Here is a 21,395-nt window from a genome sequence, read left to right as displayed (position 1 = left end):
TTTCTTTTATCATGACTTTGCGATTGTAGTGTGTTTGAATTTAATATACTGATTTTGCAGGATGCTATTTGAATTGAAGTATCTAGACCGAAACCTCTTGCAAATAGAAGCACTAGAATCTGACCCGGCATTTTACCCGTAGGTATCATTCTTATGATTAATGTATCAGCTCTGATTTATTGCTTTTAGGGGAATAAATCCTGAGACGAATGAAATTATCTGGCACTGTGATCTCTGTCCAAAAACTTTTAACAGCAAAAGTAATGTGATCAGGCATCGTTCTCGCCATTTCAAGCCTAAACGCCCGTGCCCACAATGCGGAAAACAATTTCATAATGACTTCAGTGTAAAACAACACCTCTTCCATGTCCACTCCAACCAGAAGAATTTTGTTTGTCATATTTGCGATTACGCGACTTTAACGAAGACGTCCCTACAATTACACATTATAAGGAATCATACGAAAGATTATCCACTATCATGCGACGTTTGTGGTAAAGGATACACGAAGAAACACCTCCTGGATGCCCATCGCCGGTCCGTCCACGAAGGTGTAGAATACGCGTGCGAAGAGTGTGGAAAAACGTTCAAATATGTCCACACTTTACAAAACCACCGCAAGCTGCACGACTCCTCCACGAAGAAGAAGGAAGAAGTTGAGTGCGATTTATGTGGGGGAAAATATAAGTGCTTGAAGGAACACATGAGGAGGGTGCATTTAGGTGCCAAGACTTTTATTTGCGAAATTTGTGGTGAAAGCTTTTTCACAAAGACGATTCTTAAAACACACGTGACACGTAAACATACGGATGAGAAACCTTTTAAGTGTAATTTCTGTTTCCACGGCCTTGTGACAAAATACGAGTTAAAAGAGCATATCAAAAGGAGACATTCGGGTAAAGAGAGTCTTGAAGACGTAAAAGACAAACCTTATCTTTGTAGTATTTGCGACAGGCGCTTTAAAGCTCGGACGTCTTTAACGGACCATATGAGGAAGCACGCCGGCGAGAAAGCTTACACTTGTAACGGGTGTGAAGAGAAGTTTTTTTCGAAACATTATTTGAAATCTCATAATTGTGACGGCATTGGGAAAAAAGTGTTTGAAATGGCTTCTAATTAGCGAGTTGTTTAAGTATCGGTGGTATTTACAAGCTGTAGGGTGGTGTTTGTTAATATAGTGTTCATCAGAGGCTTGTATTTTTTGAAAATGTTGTGTGTTTATTTTTCTCATATCAGTGAACTGTATTATAGAATTGTTTGTTGCGATGTATAGTGAACTGATTGTAAGAAAATTTTGTAGTTAAAAAATTTTGTATAAAGTTTTTTATTTCCACTAGTTTTTTTGTCTTTTACTTAAACGTTTTAGATGTTTGAATCGGCGTTGTTAAAGTAATTTGAGACTCATAAAGGACATCACAAGGATAATAAAATTTTATTAGTGTTAAATATGAATTAATTTACTTTTTTTGTATTTTTAGAATGGTCTTGGAAGATGTGAATTTGGAAATTGCTAAAATTCCAACAACTTTATCACTGTTTGTTTTATTGTTGTTTCTTTACGTATTCCCAAACACTGACACACCGATGTGTCACCTGTGAAACAGTTTCATAACCGGCTCTAAAAGAAGCCTTGCAAATTGTATGTACTTTTTAACTATATAAAAATAAATGTTGATACGATGATTATTTGTTGATTGCAAAAAACCCAGATTCTTTTTCTGAGTTTCGTTTGCTTTAATTTCCGAGAACACAAAAGCACACTTTGTGTATTTTAAACATGTTGCGTTAATCAAACGCCCAAATCTTACCTCTGTTACAATGTACTTTTTAGTATTTTGTTTTGTAATTAGCTTGGTGATGATCACGTTTATTCTAGTTCAGTTTTACGTGTGTTGATTTTGCAGGATGCAGTTTGAAATGGTGGACGTAGACGGTTGCCTACCCAAACTAGAACCAACCGAATTTGAGCCAACACTGTATACGTAGGTCCTAGACACACTTTACCAGTTATCCAAATGATTCATGCGTTTTTAGGGACATAAATCCTGAGACGAACGAATTTTCGTGGCGTTGTGATCTTTGTCCAAAAACTTACAACTGCAAAAGCAATTTGACTAGACATCGAACGCGGCATTTTGAGCCTAAACACCCGTGTCCACAATGCGGAAAACAATTCCATAATGACAATAGCGTAAAACAACACGTTTTCCACGTTCACTCCAATCAGAAGGACTTCGTGTGTCACATTTGTCAATACGCGACTCTAACCAAGTACTCCCTCCAACTACACATTATACGAAGACACACGAAAGATTATCCCCTATCGTGTGACGTCTGTGGTAAAGGCTACGCAAAGAAGCATCTGCTCGCAGCGCACCGCCAATCCGTACATGAAGGTGTAGAACATGCCTGTGAAGAATGCGGGAAAACATTCAAATACGTCCACACATTACAGAATCACCGAAAATCACACATTTCTTCGCCGAGTAAGAAAGTACAAATTAAGTGCGAGCTGTGCGGGGAGAAGTTCAAACACTTGAAGGAACACATGGCAAGGGTGCATGTTGGAGTCAAGGCTTTTATTTGCGAAATTTGTGGCGAAGGTTTTTACGCAAACAATCTTCTGAATATACACGTGACGCGTAAACATAAGAACGAAAAACCTTTCAAATGCAATTTTTGTTTTTACGCCGTTTATACAAAGAAGGAGTTGACTGCACACATTAAGAGAAGGCATTCTGGTAACGAGAGCGCCGAAGACATTAAGGAAAAACCTTATCAGTGTAGTTTTTGTAAAAAGCGGTTTAAAGCTGTTGCGTCGTTAACGGACCATGAGAGAAAGCACATTGGGGAAAAAGCTTACAGTTGTAATGTTTGCGAGGAGAAGTTCTTTTCAAAACATTATCTGAAGGCTCATGATTGTGGCGGTATCACAAGACTAGTAATGTCGTCGAAGTAGTATCGAGGTGGTGGTTATTTTGTTGTATAAGTTAAAAGTTTACGAAGATACAACATTTACGACACTTTGTGAAACGAATGTAATAAAGATATTGCAGGAAAAAAAGCAATGTTCTCGTTGGTCTAACTAAGTGATTTTTAACAGAACATACCTACGATGAAGAAGATTACAGTGCAACGTAAAGGAGAAGTTAAAGTTCAAAATAATTTAAAACTAAATATGTGCAATATTATCTCTGGACCATTACTTGAAGTGTCGTCGTAGTAAAGGCCCGATGTAATCTTTGTAAGCTCCTGGGATTTGGTTTGGAAATGACATTACTTTCAATAATTTTTATTTATTTCACCTAATTCATTAATACTCCTATTTATTAGTAACAATGTTAATTTATTGAGTGTTATTAGAGTGTGTATTTTTCATGTAGTTTTAAAACTTTATTAAATTATTATTAATTCATAGAAATAAACGTTGTTCGTGTGTTATTTATATCATCCAAAAAAGGTCGTAGACTGTTAAGATCCAGTGATTTATACAACTGTGAAGGGAAGTTCATATTTCATACGGATTAAGTTTTACTTGTACTTTTTTAGTGTAGTTCTACTAACTTTTCTTTTGTAGGAAACAGAAGCAGAAACGTCAAATTAACCATTTCGAATGTGGAGTATGTTCTCAAGTTTTTATGAATTTTGATGGGTATTCTTTTCATATAAATAATTCACATGAGGAGCTATTGTCATCAGACATTGACTTACTGGGGACTGAGTCACTAGGGAACTCATTTGAGCCACAGTGAGTATCGTGTTCTTGAAAAGGTGTTAATAACCAGATTTACGTAACTGCAGGCAGCACATATTTATTTTATATTATTGTCCATTTTATAATAGCCCAAAAAAAGTTATTTAATTGACAATTTAGGGGGCTATGGAATTTCAGTTCGTAGTACGAAGGTAAGCGAAGAAAAATGTTGCTGCCGCGGTGGGAATCGAACCACACGTTACCCGCTTGCCGGGCAGGTATCCTGACCACTAGACCACGACGCCGCTTATCTTTCTCCGCTTACCAACGTGTTATTGTGCCGCCACAAGTACTTTTAAAAGCATCGCAAAATGATTTTCGTTAGTTTGATGCAAAAAATTGCAAGAGAGTCCACCCGACGAATGGCTTTTATGTTTGCTCGACGTTTTATGGTCCGCAGAGTACGAAAGAATAGGTATTCCGTTTGAATATGAATATGACGTAGATGATAAAACGATAACCAGTCTATGTCTAATCATCCCCACCAACAATTTGAAGACGTCACCTCAAAATTGTACATAGTAAATGTTATTTAAATTTTATATAATAACATACTTATCCTTGTGTAGTTTATGAATCCGTCTTGATTTTTAGAAAAGAAAAAAACAAAATTTTATGACAGGATTTTATAAATCACCGTTTTTATGGTTATTTTAATGGAAAATGAAGCATTTTCACGACGTCGTCAGAGTTCTTATTGTACGCCGTGGTTTAGTTATTTGAAATTTCGGTGGAAATTCACTAAGAGGGATTCTGTAACTAAAAGAAACATTTTTTCATTTTATTTTAGATACCTGGATGATTGTTATTATTTATAAAACTAATTAATTAACTACCAGAGTGTCGATGAGCTATACTGGGTGAAACATAATTTTTAATAATAATTTTTTTCTCTTTTGAGTTAAGTATCTACCAGGAAGTAGTTCTGGAGTAATCAGATCGAATAGTAAATATGTATGACAAAAAAATTGATCAAAGGTTATTTCGACAGAACTTCCCTCGCCCCTAAAGTATAATAAATCACATAAAAAAAAATGCACGTAATGGTAAAGTAAATGTAGAGACGCGTAGGCGCGCATGTTTCAAAAAAGTTTTTCTTTTACAAAATATTTTGATAACGTAATCAACATTTTCACAAGGACACGTATAGAAGTTTGGATAGGCGTAAGTAATAACAACAATATTCTATTCCCAAAGTTTTTGAAAAATTGAGTGGGCCGTTTCAAATAAATTGATTAATTTATTAATTTTTTTATTCACCCTCTGGATTCTCTGGATTCTTAATTTATGGGGGCTGACCGTGGCCAGCCGGCACTTAGGCCTCGCCTTTGGGCCCATTGTACCTTCCCCAAGTCCATATCAGGGTGTTTTCCCGCTCCTCTACTCGTCAAGCCACCCAACTGCTTTTTATTCGCCCTGCATTAGCAATTTAAAAAAAAAAGAATGCAGAGATAAATCACAACTATAGACGTCATCACTTTTCTGTGAGGGATAAACAGATATATTTTGATTAAAAATTTACTATGCTTACGATAACTTTAACACGCCTGCGAGATTTCAAGGCATTCGGTTTTGCAGATTCAGAATTAAATTCAAAAGGTTGTTATGCAATTTTGATTTTTTTTTGAAAATCTGGATGTCCGGAGCCTCGGGTAAAAAATCAGCATGTATTCATAAACTACACCTGTACAATTTAAAGCCCATGTACTATGTATGGTACAAGAAGTCTTCGTGTACCATGGTACTATGTACAATTTTGAAGTGACGTCATCACATTGTTGGTGGGGATAAAGAACAAAGTTTGGTTTCTAGATATACCATCTAGATGATGTTCATAATACCCATATAAAATTTGACAACAATCCAATAAAAATCCGGACAGACAGCGGACAGACAGAGAGACGGAAAACGGGGACCTATTTTTTCGTACTCTAGGGATCATGACATCGAGAAAATGTGAAAGTTGTCAGTCGCTCGATGGATTCGATTACAATACTTCCTTAGTTGACGCTTGGGAAGTAAAATGGATCACAACTAATCTCTGTCTCTAGAAAATGTTTTTGTTTTTTTTTTGGACTTGAATTTATACATTCGCAAACACTTACTAATACGAAAAAAAAAAGCTGCCGAAAACTTAATTTCTGAATTGTCGAGAACAATCTCGCCCAAAAATTACCGCTATTTTATTTTCAAGTCCCATCACCAACATACGAGTTATCTATGACACAATTTTGATTTTGGCACTTGTTTTTATTTCAGTTCGGTTTTACCTGTACTAATTTTACAGGGTGAAATTTGAACTGGTGGATCCAGATGATCACGTACCCAAAGTAGAACCAGTAGAATCCGAACCTGGATTATCCTGGTAGGTACCACTGCCACATTTATTCAACATATGTGAGTCACCCATTTTAGGGAAGTAAATCCTGAAACGAACAAAATCGTGTGGCGCTGTGATCTATGTCCAAAAAGTTACAACGGCAAAAGCACGTTGACCAGACACCGCTCTCGCCACTTCGAGCCCAAACACCCGTGTCCAAAATGCGGAAAACAATTTCACAACGACTTCAGCGTAAAACAACACCTCTTCCACGTCCATTCCAACCAGAAAGATTTCATTTGCCACATTTGCCACTACGCAACCTTGACCAAGTACTCTTTGCAACTACACATAATAAGAAAACACACGAAAGATTTTCCTTTATCCTGCGACGTGTGTGGGAAAGGGTACACAAAACGCCACTTACTAGATGCCCATCGCCGCTCTGTCCACGAGGGCGTCGAACACGCTTGTGAAGAGTGCGGCAAGACATTCAAATACGTTCACACGCTGCAAAACCACCGGAAGCTGCACACTTCTTCGACGAAAACTAGGGCAGAAGTTAAATGCGAATTGTGTGGAGAGAAATTCAAACACTTGAAAGAACACATGGCGAGGGTGCATGTTGCTGTGAAGACGTTCGTGTGTGAAATTTGCGGGGAAAGTTTTTTCACGAATAATCTTCTGAACATGCATGTGAGGCGTAAGCATAAGAATGAGAAACCGTTTAAGTGCGATTTGTGCTTTCATGCTGTTTTCACGAAGAGGGAGTTGGACGCACATGTGAAAAGAAGACATTCCGATAATGAAAGCGCCGAAGACATAAAGGAGAAACCTTTTCAGTGCAGTTTTTGTAAATCGCGGTTTAAAGCTAGTACGAGTTTGATCGATCATGAGAGGAAACATACCGGTGAAAAGGCGTACAGTTGTAATGTTTGCCAGGAGAAGTTTTTTTCGAAGTACTGTTTGAAGTCTCATGATTGTGGTGGTATTACAAAGTTACAGATGGCTTCGAAGTAGCTAGTTGTGTGAGATTGGTGATATGCAGAACGATTGTGGTCGTTTTTTGTGAAGAAACAGTTTCAAAAACGGTGCTTTTTTTATTATAATAATGACAATAATCTTTCAAGGTAGAGAAAGCTTTTGTGTCTGATCCTTCCCATCATCAATCGTTATTACATGTATACGAACAAAATTGTACCGAAAACATTGCTTTGTAGTTTAGTGTTTTAGGTCCAACGTTGACATGAAACTTTCCAAAATGGTGTGAAACTGTTTAGTCACAACAGATATGTCATCTAACCTATTATTATTGATCGAAAGTTTGCACAACAATATTTGGGAATCGATGTAATCGAAATATAGAGTTTTTGTTTTTGTACCTATTTATTTTAATTTATGTTTCATCTATTTTACTTATTTTAGGTTATGTTATTAATTGGAAGAAGATTTATATTGTAGGTTTTTTATATAAAGAGCTGTAAGTATGAATGTGTGTTTTTTTACAAAGTGTGGTTACAAAAGTTGCGCTCTATTATCTTCTCTCTCATCGTCTACTACGCACTACAGGGGTTGAGAAAGACAGCTGTTCATTCCGTGCCAACTAGAGCACGGAGTGTTCATTCCCCGAGTTTACAAGCTTATAACAGAAATACGAAGTCTTGAGTTAAAAAAAGCTGTGACTTTGAAGACATGACCGACATGCGAAATTAGATCTTTTTTGTGTATACTAAATTTTGTGATATCGTGTTTTATGAAGTGATAAGGTTTTGGTCGTATTTATTTTTGTGGTAAATATACCATGTTTTGACGTGTTGTGTTGGAAAATGACGCGTTTAATAATGTTGATTGAAAAAGAGACCTCACACTCAAAATTTGCCAGAATGTTGTAAGTTGCGTTGAACAAAATAGTTAAACGTTTCATTTTATTTTTTTTGTGAGCCTAATTTACACTTAATAAGGAATTTATTACCATAAAACTATTTTTCGCTATATGCTCTGTTCACCCAGAAGTTGAAGGGACACTTTTTTAAATGATGCGTAATAGGTATGCTTTTCCTCACTGGGGTCATTGTAAATTGATTATATAGATTATAGTTTAGATTTTTTCTAAACGCGATTGTAAAGATAAAAACTGATTACGTATACATATATGTAATATTTCGCTTGCTTTGATAATAATTCGCTTCAAGGTTTAATATAAATAATATAATTTTTTCGAATTAATTTTGTTTCGCTGTTATCGATAAGATAAATAAGGTTTTAAGAGTATTTATTTGTTTCTAATAATAATGAAAAAAAATCTTTAAGTTTTTGTATGTATATATTTATATTATATAGGGTGTATTTCTCGACACCTCCAATAATTGTTAGGATAAAAAAAAATACTGAACAAAATTTTGAATAAAACGCCCTGTATATAATATATATCCTGAATAAGCTCCTCTTAGTCTTTACAAGTATATTTTATTTTTGAAATGCCAATGCAAGATTGCTAAGTTGTTCCATTTTTGTTGAAAATTTTCAGAATACAAGGGTTCACCAAAAAACTCACACTAGTTGTTTTATCAAATACGCCAGCCTGTATTTTATTACTGCAGTTTACTTTATTTTGTATTCTTCTTTTTTGTAGGGCCTATCGAAAGAAAGGGAACAAATACGTATTTTGTAACACCCTGTATAATAAAACTTAATTGCTATTACAAAAAAGTGCGTATCTCGGTTAATTTCTCCATAAATATTGTAACACAAGTTATAAAAATAACAGATTTTTTTTGTGAACCCTTGCATTGCTTCAAAAAATTCAAGAAAATTGGAACAATGTGACAACGTCGCATCGGAATTTAAAAAAATAAAAAATGGTTACAAAGCCTAAAGTGAAGCTAATCAGAATATCTAAAAATATATAGGCTGTTGTATTAAAAAAAACTAAATTGTGTGCCATGTCTGAAAAATAGGACACCTCGTGTTATTGAAAGTAGTTGGGTGTATGCTACTCAAAGAATGATGTAACTTAAGTTCTAATTTTTTTGTCTTATCTCTATTAATTAACGAAATATAGTGGTTAGTGACACCCTGTAGAGATTAATTAATCCTTCAATTAGTTGTCAAACTTTGAATCAAATTTTAATGTTTATTTTTTTAAATCACAAAGGATATGGAAAAATGGACTCTCGAAGAAGATAAATTTATTATTGAAGCCTATTCTCGGGTCTGCCAAAATATTGATGGAGAATGGCAGTATTAAACTTGTGTCTCCAAAACTCATAAGTCGTCTTTGTGGCCCTCTAGGTATAACACCCTGTATAACTAAGGAATAAAAATGCGGGGTTCTATGTGAAAAAAACTGAAATACGAATATTTGAAAATTGCGTATTTTAGATGTTTCTACAAATACTCTGTATATTAAAACTCAGTTGTATTGACACTTTACTCTATTAAATTTTATTAAGAAAATGGGAATAACTTGGCAACGTTAAATCGGAATTTAAAATATAAAATATACATAGTTGTCTAAGAAGAGGCCAATCAGCAAGTTAAAATATATAGGGTGTTTCAACTAAATAAAAACTAGGTTTATTGAAGTCTCTTAAAAGCAGACCACCTTGTACAATTGACAACAAGTTTAGTTGATGCCTCTCACAGCACTGTCCGTAATTTTTTGGCTCACCATGTAAAACTGAGTCAGCAAAATATTGAACATTGACTTTCTCTGATTGGAAATCATCAGTAAGCCGCTTAGGATTGTGGTACGTAATATATTTTAGATTTCAGAGAGGTAACCAAAAAGGAGTAAGCACTTTTGGGAACATAAAGCCAATGTTCATTATTTGGTGGACTCTACTTTACATCGGTATGTTACGATATAAATGAGTAAACAGTTACAATAAACTGAAAGAATATTCTGTTACATGGGGAAATTGTATGTTACTTTTTATGTGTTTGCGACAGTTTATGAAAATTAAACGGTCAGTCAGAGGAGATATTTTTTACATCACAAAGCAAAAACGAACGAGTTTTGGATTTTTGGAAATGTGAACAAAATAATGAAGGAAACTACCCTGTATAAATACCTATATTATTAGTATTCTTATTTTGTACTTTGTGACGCAACAGGCAATAGAAAGTTGTTCGAAAATTTCGAAGTCAGTACATTTTCAATAGTTATAAATTTTTTGTTTGATTGAAAGAACATAATGATCCTCCGCACCACCCTTATTATTCTTAAGTCAGTTTAAAAAATATACAAAAGTGAGTTCAAATTTTTGAAAACAGAAATTTCTTGTTTTCGCAATTTTGTGAAACTGGCGAAGATATTTTTGAAATTTAATTTGTATATGCGATTTTTTATAAAATGTCACTTTTTCAGTTTTAATACCGCCTTATCGTCACCTGTAGCACAGCTTGAGCAGCCCTATGTTAAAAATTTAACTGACTTGGTGCAAATATTCTGACAGTTGTTCATGGAATTTATAACCTGGTGAGGGCACTCTTTTTGGAAATTAAATCACAATAAATGTTGTAAAGAATTTTTGCGATTTAGTTATCCAGAAAACTGTCACCAAACCGAACTGCTGTCTTCTACAGGCAAAAATATTTCACAGAGAAACTATATCTTAGGATATTGTTTTCCGGTTAATTCGGCAATAACTTGTATTTTAGACCAGTTTTACGTATTTTTATTTTCCAGGATACACTTTGAAATGGTACATCTAGATGGTGGCTTACCGAAAATAGAAGTCACCGACTCTGACTCAGCACCATATACGTAAGTATGACGGTCATAACCTGCTAGTTTCGCAACCAAAAATATTGTTTTTAGGGAAACGTGGACTTGTGATCTGTGTCCAAGAACATATAAGTACAAAAGCAATCTGACCAAACATCGCTCACACCATTTCGAGCCCAAAAAACCATGTCCGCAGTGCGGAAAATGCTTTCACGACGAATCTAGCGTCAAACAACACATATTTTACGTTCATTCGAACAAAAAGGATTTCGTTTGCCATATTTGCGACTACGCAACTTTGACCAAGTACTCCCTACAGTTACACATTATCAGAAAACACACCAAAGATTACCCTTTATCATGCGAGATTTGTGGTAAAGGTTACACAAAGAAGCACATGCTTGATGCCCATCGTCAGTCTGTCCATGAAGGAGTCGAACACGCGTGCGAGGAGTGTGGAAAATCCTTTAAGTACGCTAGAGGCTTGCAAGAACACCGAAAGATACACGAATTCACCCCCAAAAAGAAGGAAGAAATCAAGTGCGAGTTGTGTGGTGAAAAATTCAAATACTTGAAAGAACACATGTTGAGAGTGCATGGAGGAGTCAAAACTATGATATGCGAAGCTTGCGGGAAAAGTTTTTACACGAAGACTCTTCTTAATATTCATATGATGAGAAAGCACAAAAATGAGAGACCATATAAGTGTAGTTTTTGTTTTCACGGACTTGTTACAAAGAGTGAGTTGAAAGAACATATAAAGAGGAGACATTCAGGTAATGAGAGCATTGAAGTCATCAGGGAGAAACCTTTTCAGTGTAGTATCTGTGGAAAACGACTTAAAACAAGTGCTTTTTTAACGGACCATATGAGAAAGCATGCGGGTGAAAAAGCTTACACTTGTAACGTTTGTGAGGAAAAGTTTATTTCGAAACATTATTTGAAATCGCATAAGTGTAGTGGTGTTTCAGGACAGTTCTTGGAAGTGGTTTCCAAATAGCAACCACAGATTTTTGGGGTCCTGATTGATTAATATAGTTTGTATTAGGAGACAATACTTTGTGTATAAATGACGTTACAGAGATGAGTTTGTTTTGAATTATATTTATTTATTAATTGTTTCTTTTTCCGTTTTGCAGCGTTATTAGTTACTAGTTTCTAGTGAATAAATATTGTTTACCCAACCCTGTTGTGTTGTTATTTGTTCTAACTGAAGAAATCAAGAACGTGAAGTGAACCATTTCAAATATTCTCAAGTTTTCCCGAATTTTGATTTTTTTAGTGGTGGTTTTACAACCTAATATTATTTGTAATCGTTAGCGTTGGTGAATCTAAATCTACAAATATTTTTCTAAAGATATGAGATCCATTGTTATGGCACGAATGCACGTTTGTAAAACGAACCGTTTGCGACAATTAATGAAATAATTCCACTTAAGTTCTTGTTAACTCTAAAGGAACAATATTCTAACCACCTAAAGTCAAATTAAGAGGAGATTTGGCACCATGGTCTGAATATTTTCACATATCTTGCTTAAATAGTTAAATGGAGTTCACTAACTTTTTTTTTGCAGGAGGCTGATGCTGAAACGTGAACTTAAACATTTTGAGTGCGGAGTATGTTCCCAGTTTTTTGGAAGTTTTGATGAATATTCATTTCACGTGAATAATTCGCATGACGAACTGTTAACACCAGATTCGGGCTTATTAGGGATTCAATTCGCAGACATTAAATCTCTGATACCAAAGTAAGTATGACGTTTGTGTCTTAATTTTCTTTAAAGTAGTAGTGACCCACACACTCGAACTTTCACAATGATCAGTTTGGAAGAGCAAAAATTTTAAAGATACTTTTTTCGTAATTCTTAACTTTAAAATTCATTTTTATGTTGCATTCGTGTTTTTTGGTTACTATACTCTAAGGTCAGTTTTATGTTTTTCTTTTCAATTTGCAGAACGGATACTGAATTCATTATTGATAAAAGTTCAGATGAAGAAACAACTGAGTGGGACCAAATGTGAGTAAGAATGTCAAAGAAAGCGAACCTAGAATGATGCTTTGTTTGCAGAGAAGTATTTACAAGCAAGCAACCGGAAAAATGGAGTTGTGATATTTGTAACAAAATTCTAAACAGCAGAACCAGTTTTTACAGACATCGTGTCGGACATTCAGAATCTAAAAAACCGTGCCCATACTGTACCGGATATTTTAACCGTTACACCTTAAAACAACACATCCAAACTATTCACCTAAACAAGAAAAATTTTGTTTGTGATACGTGCAACTATGCGACTGTAAATAAGTATTTCTTAGAAAAACACATCATCCAACAACACACAAAAACCTACCCCTTTCCTTGCAACGTTTGCGGCAGAGGATTTATAAAACAATCGATGCTCGATGACCACCACCACCGCGAACATCGAGAGGGTGTAATACACGTCTGTGATGAATGCGGCAAAACTTTTAAAACAGACGCATCGTTAAGAAAACACCGAAAACTCCACGACCCTTCTCTCAAAAAGAAAGAAAAACCAATGTGCGAAATTTGCGGGGAAAAATTCATGTACTTGCAAGAACATGTGAGGAAGATGCACGGAGGGACCAAGTCCAAAATGTGCGAATTTTGTGGTAAAGGTTTCCACACAAAAAATCAGCTGAATATGCATATGATGCGAAAACACACGGGCGAAAAACGGTTCAGATGCAGTTTTTGTTTCCATGGAGTGGTTACAAAATCTGAGTTGGACGAACATATCAGGAGACGACATTCTGACTCCGAGAGTATTGAAGACGTGAGGGATAAACCGTTCCAGTGCAGTCTTTGTAAAAAGCGGTTTAAAATTCGGGGGTCTTTGACGGATCATATGAGGAAGCATTCTGGCGAAAAAGCGTACAGCTGTGATGTTTGCCAGGAGAAGTTTATTTCGAAACATTATTTGAAGTTTCATAGGTGCAGTGGTCTCTCTGAACAGTTGTTAAATGTGTCTTCAAATTAATGTAATTGTTCTATTGTTTATAGAATGCTTTAGGTGCCTGCTACGTAACTGTATTATTTTTCGAAAAATAAATTTTTTGAATTATTTGTATCGTGTATGCGTTTTTTTTCAACACAGATTGTTTTGTTTGTGTTTTCTTATTTTTGTAGCAATGGGGAAGTTTCACAAATACGAACTATATTATTATTTTTTTATTTCAACGCAGTAGGTACTCAGTAACTTACTGAGGTATTTTTCGAACTTCATGATAAAAAGTGGCATTAACGGTGATTTTTTTCAGGACTCTTTTTCATGTAAAAGAACGCGATAACCAGCGCACTTATGTGTGTAACACATGTTCACGAGCTTTCGGAGACTTCAATCTGCTTGTTAACCATCGTCAATCTCACTCAAAACCTGCATACACGGTGGTGATAACAACTCCAACGGAAACAAAATCGTACGTAACAGTATTTTATTTTTCTCGTTCTAGACGATCTTTTCAGGAACAATGACAAAACGTCGGAGGCTGAGACTGCCTATGTTTGTGAGTTTTGCTCCCGCATATACAAAACAGAGAGCTGTTACTTGAAACATCGTCAGTACCATTTGACTCCATTCACCTTGGATTGTAAACACTGCCACTACTCAGCACCTACGAAGTCTGAGTTGCTTCGGCACGTCGCTCTGAAACACACAAGAGAGAAGGTTTATAAGTGTGAAGTTTGTAGCGCCGGTTTTATTTCGCAAGCTCTGTTCGACAGTCATCGCAGGGCCAAGCATGAAAATAGACGATTTCAGTGTGATATGTGTGATAAGTGGTACCGGTACCAATCGAGTTTACAAGTTCATCAAAAAACGCACGACCCTAATTTTATAAGGAAAAAATTCATGTGCGAAATTTGTTCCAAGTTTGAGAGGACTGAATTCGAGTTGAATATTCACTTGGAGATGCACAAGAAGAAAGACGAAAAGCATACGACGTGTAGGATATGTGGGCAAATTTTTGCCACATATTATAATTTAAAATTGCATAGGAAGATTCATCCTAGATATAAATGTCATGTTTGTGAAGAATGTGGCGAGCAGTTTTCCAAAAAGGAGGACTGGAAGAAACACAAAGAGACCCATGAAAGCAAATAACTAATTATGTGTAGGTAGTTGTTAATGTCTTTTGCATTTTTGTGATAATGATTTTAGATGAATGTAAATAATAGGATTTGGTTTTTTATATTATATATTTTTATGCACTGTTCAAAGTTTTCGTATTTTGAAATTAAATCATTTTTCGTTTTTTTTCCTTTTTTTTAATGGAGAAAAGTGACATTAAATACCTAACATTTGTTGATGAATTCGCTTAAGTTTTAGATTAGAAAATTGTACTAAATTTTTATACATTTTTCTTGTGCTCTCGCATGGTATTCAAAACGTACGCCATTCTTAATTCAGAACTTTGAGTATTGAATGATTTTGTGTATCCCTTAAGTGCCTGATTAAAGCGAGACCGACTGACTGAGAATTTTACCTCAGTTCGGTTATGGGTTATAATGTATCAGGTAGTTGAAAAATTGTATTCGGCAGTTCGGTCGTGGAATGGAAATGTATCGCAGTTCGAACAGGGCGCTTGAAGCTTATCAAAGACCAATGAGTAATGACACTCTAAAGTGGTTAGCTTTATTTTCAAATATTCTTAGAAATAGTTTAAGTAACTTGACCACAAGATTGAAAACTTAGAAGGTATTCCGTATGATAATCCCGAGTACGACGCTGATTCAAATGTAAAACAAGAAGAAGAATAACAAGTTAAAATTCAAGCTCTGGCATCATCTGATGTTGGATTTTACAAGAAGCTGATCGTCAACGAGTAAACTGAAGGTTTGTTGATTGGAGAGTACGTATTTGGGTCACAAATTTGGACATAGTTGGATAATAACATGATAATATGTCTTCACTGATTGTTGAATAAAATGAACATAGAAGATGGGGTACCAAGAAATACGAGATATATAAGGAAGACAAAATAGAAGAAGAAAAAGCATTTGGTTAAAGATTCAGAAGTAGGTGTCAAAGAAATTTAGCGTTGAAGGTTATGGAAAAAGAATGTCTTCGAAGTGGTCTTATCCTGTCTGGATTGTGTGTGGAAACCCTGTAGAGGACGAAAGAATATACTGAGAATAGTGGTAATAATTGAAAATTTGACGATCTGCTTCAAAAATCAATTTCAGCAAATTATCGAATTGGAAGAGTCGAGGAAAAAACAAGTTGCAAAGGAATTATGTGTGCAAATGAGAAGAAATAGAGGAAATGCGACTCCAGCACAGAAGCACAGAATAGTTTAGCTTTGTCTGTCTAGATTACACTGTTTCCATTTCGGAAATATTTAATTCTGTACAAAATGTCGTATTTTACCAGCAGGATTAGTGGCATGAAGGTGGTCATTTTTTTTAAAATCCTTAATCCTGTGATGATGCCAAAGTTGTTCGAATAACGCGTCAGGATTTCGTATTTTCGATGTGTTCTCATTCCGAACAGCGACTCGTCGAGTTTATTCCAGTCACGGAGCAGTGAATCATATTGCGGCTTATGTTGGAGCTGATTATGTATGGGTATAAATCGAATGGAACCGTAGGTATAATGAATTTGTGACTCTGATAAGATCTAAACTTGGCCTCTTCATTTTTAAAATTGTTCTCTATAGTCTAATATCAACGTGGTGCTAATAAGGCGATTGTTCTTAAATTACATGCTTTTAATTGCGAATATTGTTTTTATTGATTGGCTCAGGAGGCTAATTACAAAATTTTTATACCGATAATGAGAATTTATTTGTGTCTCATTTTATAATACTTTTTTATGTAAGTTGTGTATGTCTGCAGACACTTGTTTTTGTAATATTTACTAAATTAAACTCATTTTAGGAATCTTGAATTTTATCAGCTACAAAAAGAAGCAGTAACGGAGTATCAGTGTAGTTTATGTCGCGACGTTTTTCAGGAAGTAAAACAACTGATACTACATAAAAATGAACATTCTGGATGTCGCTATATTCAAATAGTTCAGCCGAAAGCGTTCAACGTAGAAAGTGATTCGTTAGTATTACATTTTGTGTATTTACAATTCCTAATTATGTATTTACTTTTACTTTACAGCGACGACAGAAATTTTGAGGATGTTGAAAATATGAGTTATGGCTTATTTACTTGCGTGTGTTCGCAAACTTACGACTCGGAAAACTTATACAAACGCCATCGTACAAACTGTGAATCTATTAAATGCCACTACTGCAACGTCCTTGTCGACAAGTATGAAATGTACCGACACATGCTACTAAGGCATGGAGAAATGAAAAGATACAAATGTCACTTATGCGAATACATCGCCACCAATCAAATGAAATATGTGAACCACCTAAACGTACAACACGATAATCCAAACGTGAAAAAACCTAAACATCTTTCAGTTTTCAAAAAAAATTGTTCTTCGTGCTGTCACAATTTTTATTCAGAAGAAGACTTTCGACATCACTTGAAAGATTGTACAAACGGTTACAAAAAGAAGGAAAACGTGTCGTACGTTTGTGAAATATGTGGACATTTGTTTGCATCGTTACAGAGCGTAAAGCGTCACAGGGCTATTCACGACGATGTAAAAAATTGTGTTTGCCAGAAATGTGGCAAGTGTTTTCGAACTCTTCGCAATTTGGACAGGCACTTACGAACTCATTCGAACAGTAGGCCTTTTAAGTGTGAGGACTGCGATAAGTGTTTTAGGGATAAATCGCACTTGACGAGACATCGAATGGGACATACAGGGCGGAAACCGTATAAATGTGAACTTTGCAATAAAGAATGTATACAAAAGTGTAATTTAAAAAGACACAGATGTAATCCTTCAGGGGACTAAATTGATCGCCATTTCTTCCACTGTGTACATGTATATAGGTATATGTAAAGCGGAACTGTGTGCTCACGTCGAACATGTTTTTTTTTTGAAGTGTTTATTGAAGTCGTTTTGTAAAAACTAATAAATGTTCGTTTTTATTTTTTGAGGGATTAATAAAATAGCGAATTTGTTATCTTTCTCTCTCGTGTTCTTGTTTTTGTTTCTACGTAAAACCTCGAAAAACGGCTTGTGTTCGGCTTTTCAGAGTAAGTGCAACATGCCTTTTTAGTGTTATATAGTTTTCGTACCTTGATGTGATGCATCCAAGCTTTTAATTGTACTAAAAGAGCTATGTTCGTATAATTCAGTTTTGAAATACCACATGATCGAAATAAAACCTCTCCAGTAGACCATGAAATTTATTACTAAAAAATGATGTTGGCGTTGCAGTTACTTGATCGAAGCCTTCAAACCGAACAGTGAACGCCGTGATGTTGCCAACTTCATTATTATAAAAATAAAATTTCATGGCTCGCTAGAGAACTTTTTTTCGATCATATGGTAGTTCACCAAATAACTGAAATCGTTACTTCTGTGAATTGTGTTATGTAGTGTTATTCTGCACCGATTGATCAAACAAGATTCCAGAGTAAAATTTGTAGTAATTTAACATGGTCGAACAACAAATTGTAAATGCTTCCGATGTTTTAAGAAGCTTTTCCGTTCTTAATTCCTTCTACCTTTAGTTTTAAATTAATATCTGAGATATCAGTGCTGGCAGTAGCGGCTTGTCCATGGAGATGGGGTTAATTCATCAATGACCCCCCTCATGTATATAAAAACTGAATAAAATCTTTTATTTATTTTTTTTCAAATTTACGTTCAACAATAAGACAACCATTCTTATTCGCGATTCGTTGGGTCAGGTATAAATATTGACCTCACACAGCGTATTATACGTAGCGATTTCCTTTGAGTGGGAGTGAAATAAATTTAATAACAAAACATAAGAAACGATGGGGTTAATGACCACGTTTTACCGAAGATCAACGAATTGTGTTCGGCAAGATAACAACTATTTTGCACGTGCATTTATTAACACGTGCAACTGTGCAAGGCAGGTGCAGTATATTCATTTCATTTCATTTTCGTAAATTACGAACTCCAAACGTTAAACGTTAATTCACCGAAAGTGAATATCGTATGGCTATGTCCGCGAATCCATGTAAAGTTTAACAAGAATTATAAGAATTTTATGGACTCCTAGAGTTAATTCGTTTTACAGCCCTTTTCGAACCGCAGCTTTTCCAAGAAATTTGTACCTGCCTGCCAGACTTGGGTGCAGTACACATCGGCTTTCCCCTGACAGGCTCTTTAGGTATACAATTAAACTGATGATAGGGCTCTAGAAGGAATTAACTTTGGAGTCCATCAGATTCTTATAACTCTAGACAGTCACATAAATCCCGTACCTGCACCCGAATTTGTATCCATGCTATTGATTTTGTATTGATTTTGACACAACGTAAAAGTGAGATTGTACGGAGTTTATGTGTGCATGACTGTACTTATAAATTATGTGATTGAATATGTAGGTATAGTGAGAAAAATGTGTTTTTTTTTGTTTTGTCCCGATTTTGTTTTCGGGTGATTTTACAGTTCTTTTTGAACAATGAGTTATCAGAAATTTTCTCGAATTGTGGTAGACTATTAAATATTTTGTGTATGACAATTACGGACCGCCAACGGTGTTCCTCAACTTCGGAGAATAAAGACACTTTCGGAATACCATGCGACAAGAAACACTCACAGCTTTAGTAAAGTTAAGTATTGAAAAATCTGTTATGAAAAACTTCGTGCGTTTTAATATAGTGATGTTATTTTCAAACATAAAAGAATGAAGAAATAAACTTTTTAGCGCGAACGGGAATGCTTAATTTAAATACGCATTGCACATATTGTCGCTACGAAAACCTATAATTTTTTAAATTGCAAATTCATCGTTAAATTGCGGTTACAGTGATATATAACGGTTCAATAACGAACGTTCAACCGAAAATCGTCACGTTGACGTTGTTTTTTTGATAGACGAAAACGTAGTTGGAAACGTATATGTTTTATAGATACATACAATGATTATAGAAAATCAAGGCCAACTTGATGACTTTTCACTTGAATACTCGATATTTACTTCATTTTCGATATTTAAAAAAATAAAATTTATAAACATAAAACAATGAAAATAAAGAACTATAGTAAAAATGTTTTCCACAGAGCACACCAATACAGTTGCGCAGACGACCAATTCTGGTTCGGGCCAGTCCACTTTCAAATTTGAGGGGTGCTTTCCGCTGTCACAGTCAGCTGTTTTACAGTAGTGTGCCTGCCGTTAGTGTCGTTGCCGTTTTCGATTTCGTCCACGTGTTTTATTATTATTATTATTACTGTATATTTCCGGTTTATAAAATCAGTTCTCTTCAGAACTACAGTTCCTTTTGGACAGTTTAAGGTAAGCTAATATGCAGTTATTTGACATGAAATAGCAGAAATTGTCAAAAACGCACATTTTAAAAGTGAGGTTATATTTATAAATCTCATTGAAATTTATAAGGCTCTGAAATATTTCACGTTAACAACTGCACTTGCAGATGAAGTAAATAATTACTGCATTTTTTTTACAATTTTCAACATTTAGTCCGCAATAATGTTTTGCATTGACCCCTAAAAGAACAAAAACCTCGACGCCACTGGTCGATTTTATACCAACATTTTATGACAGTTTGAACATTTGCCAAATAAAATAACTACTTTTCTTGTTTTAGTCAATTTTAATTTTTGTATTTTTAGACTTTTATTATTAACTGAAAATGAAATAAAAATTGAAGTGTTGAATATCCTTGTAATCGCAATTTAATGGTGCACTAAAATCTGCTAAAAAATATATACGTTGAAGTTTTAAAAAATATAGGTTTACATCGTGACACCATATTAAATTAAGATTCTCCCTTCACTACAAATAATGGCGTTTACAGAATTTCAATATCTCTATTCGTTCTCAAGATATAAGGTCTCAGTTGTAACTGGGACAGCCTGTATATAAACTTTATCAAAAATTTTTTTTTCAAGGAAAGAAAATTTTTATTTTGATTTCAATAGGTGTATTTAATTTTTAGGAAAAACAATGTCTTTTTTGAGATCGTTTTTTCTTAATTTTGTATGAACTTTACTAATTACTGTTAAAGTAGTCCAAAAGCTATAAGGTTATATGGCCATTATAAAATTATCCCATTGTGTGGAAGTTAAGTTGTTTACAACAGAAAAGGTTTTATTAGGGTAGTAAATAACGTGTCCGCGCAGCTCGACCGGCTGTTGTTTCGTTCAGGGGCGGCTTTCATTAAATATCTAAATCTAAGCAAGAAATGTTTAGAAGACGATTTATTGCCCACCAATAAGCTTGGTGCGAACCACACAAAGGGGGTAATTATTTGCGATCAACTACTTTTATGATGATCATATAATCTTATAGCCCTTGGGCTACTTTATATATTCCTGCTAAATCAACCACCTTTGAACCCGACCTCTTTCGAGTTTGCTGAAATTTTTATATTTTTTTCTATCCCTATAAAGACATTTCTGAGAATTTTTTCAAATTTTTTTACCCACCCAAAAAAAGTTATGAATTTAAAAAAAAATTGCTCTTTTTTTTCAAAACACTAACTCTTTCAAAAATT

The 21,395-nt window shown here is 34.9% G+C and overlaps 1 protein-coding gene across 1 annotated transcript in view; it reads left to right on the top strand.

The window, feature by feature from the left end:
- LOC135127754 (zinc finger protein 665-like) overlaps positions 1–13,889 on the top strand; it is an 83,023-nt gene extending 69,134 nt beyond the window's left edge. Inside the window, exons 5-10 of the mRNA XM_064054346.1 lie at positions 10,765–10,842; positions 10,897–11,791; positions 12,124–12,128; positions 12,378–12,551; positions 12,759–12,821; positions 12,873–13,889. Coding sequence (XP_063910416.1) covers positions 10,765–10,842; positions 10,897–11,791; positions 12,124–12,128; positions 12,378–12,551; positions 12,759–12,821; positions 12,873–13,803 — 2,146 coding nt within the window. The 3' untranslated portion in view covers positions 13,804–13,889. The remainder of the gene's footprint in view (positions 1–10,764; positions 10,843–10,896; positions 11,792–12,123; positions 12,129–12,377; positions 12,552–12,758; positions 12,822–12,872) is intronic.
- The last annotated feature ends 7,506 nt before the right edge of the window (positions 13,890–21,395 follow it).

This window comes from Zophobas morio, unplaced genomic scaffold (genome assembly GCF_036711695.1).
Source record: "Zophobas morio isolate AGI-343-1 ecotype UQ-CSIRO unplaced genomic scaffold, CSIRO_AGI_Zmor_V1 ptg000012l, whole genome shotgun sequence".
Classification (NCBI taxonomy): domain Eukaryota; kingdom Metazoa; phylum Arthropoda; class Insecta; order Coleoptera; family Tenebrionidae; genus Zophobas; species Zophobas morio.
Note: the sequence above shows the minus strand (reverse complement) of the source record. Positions and strands in the feature narration are given on the sequence as shown.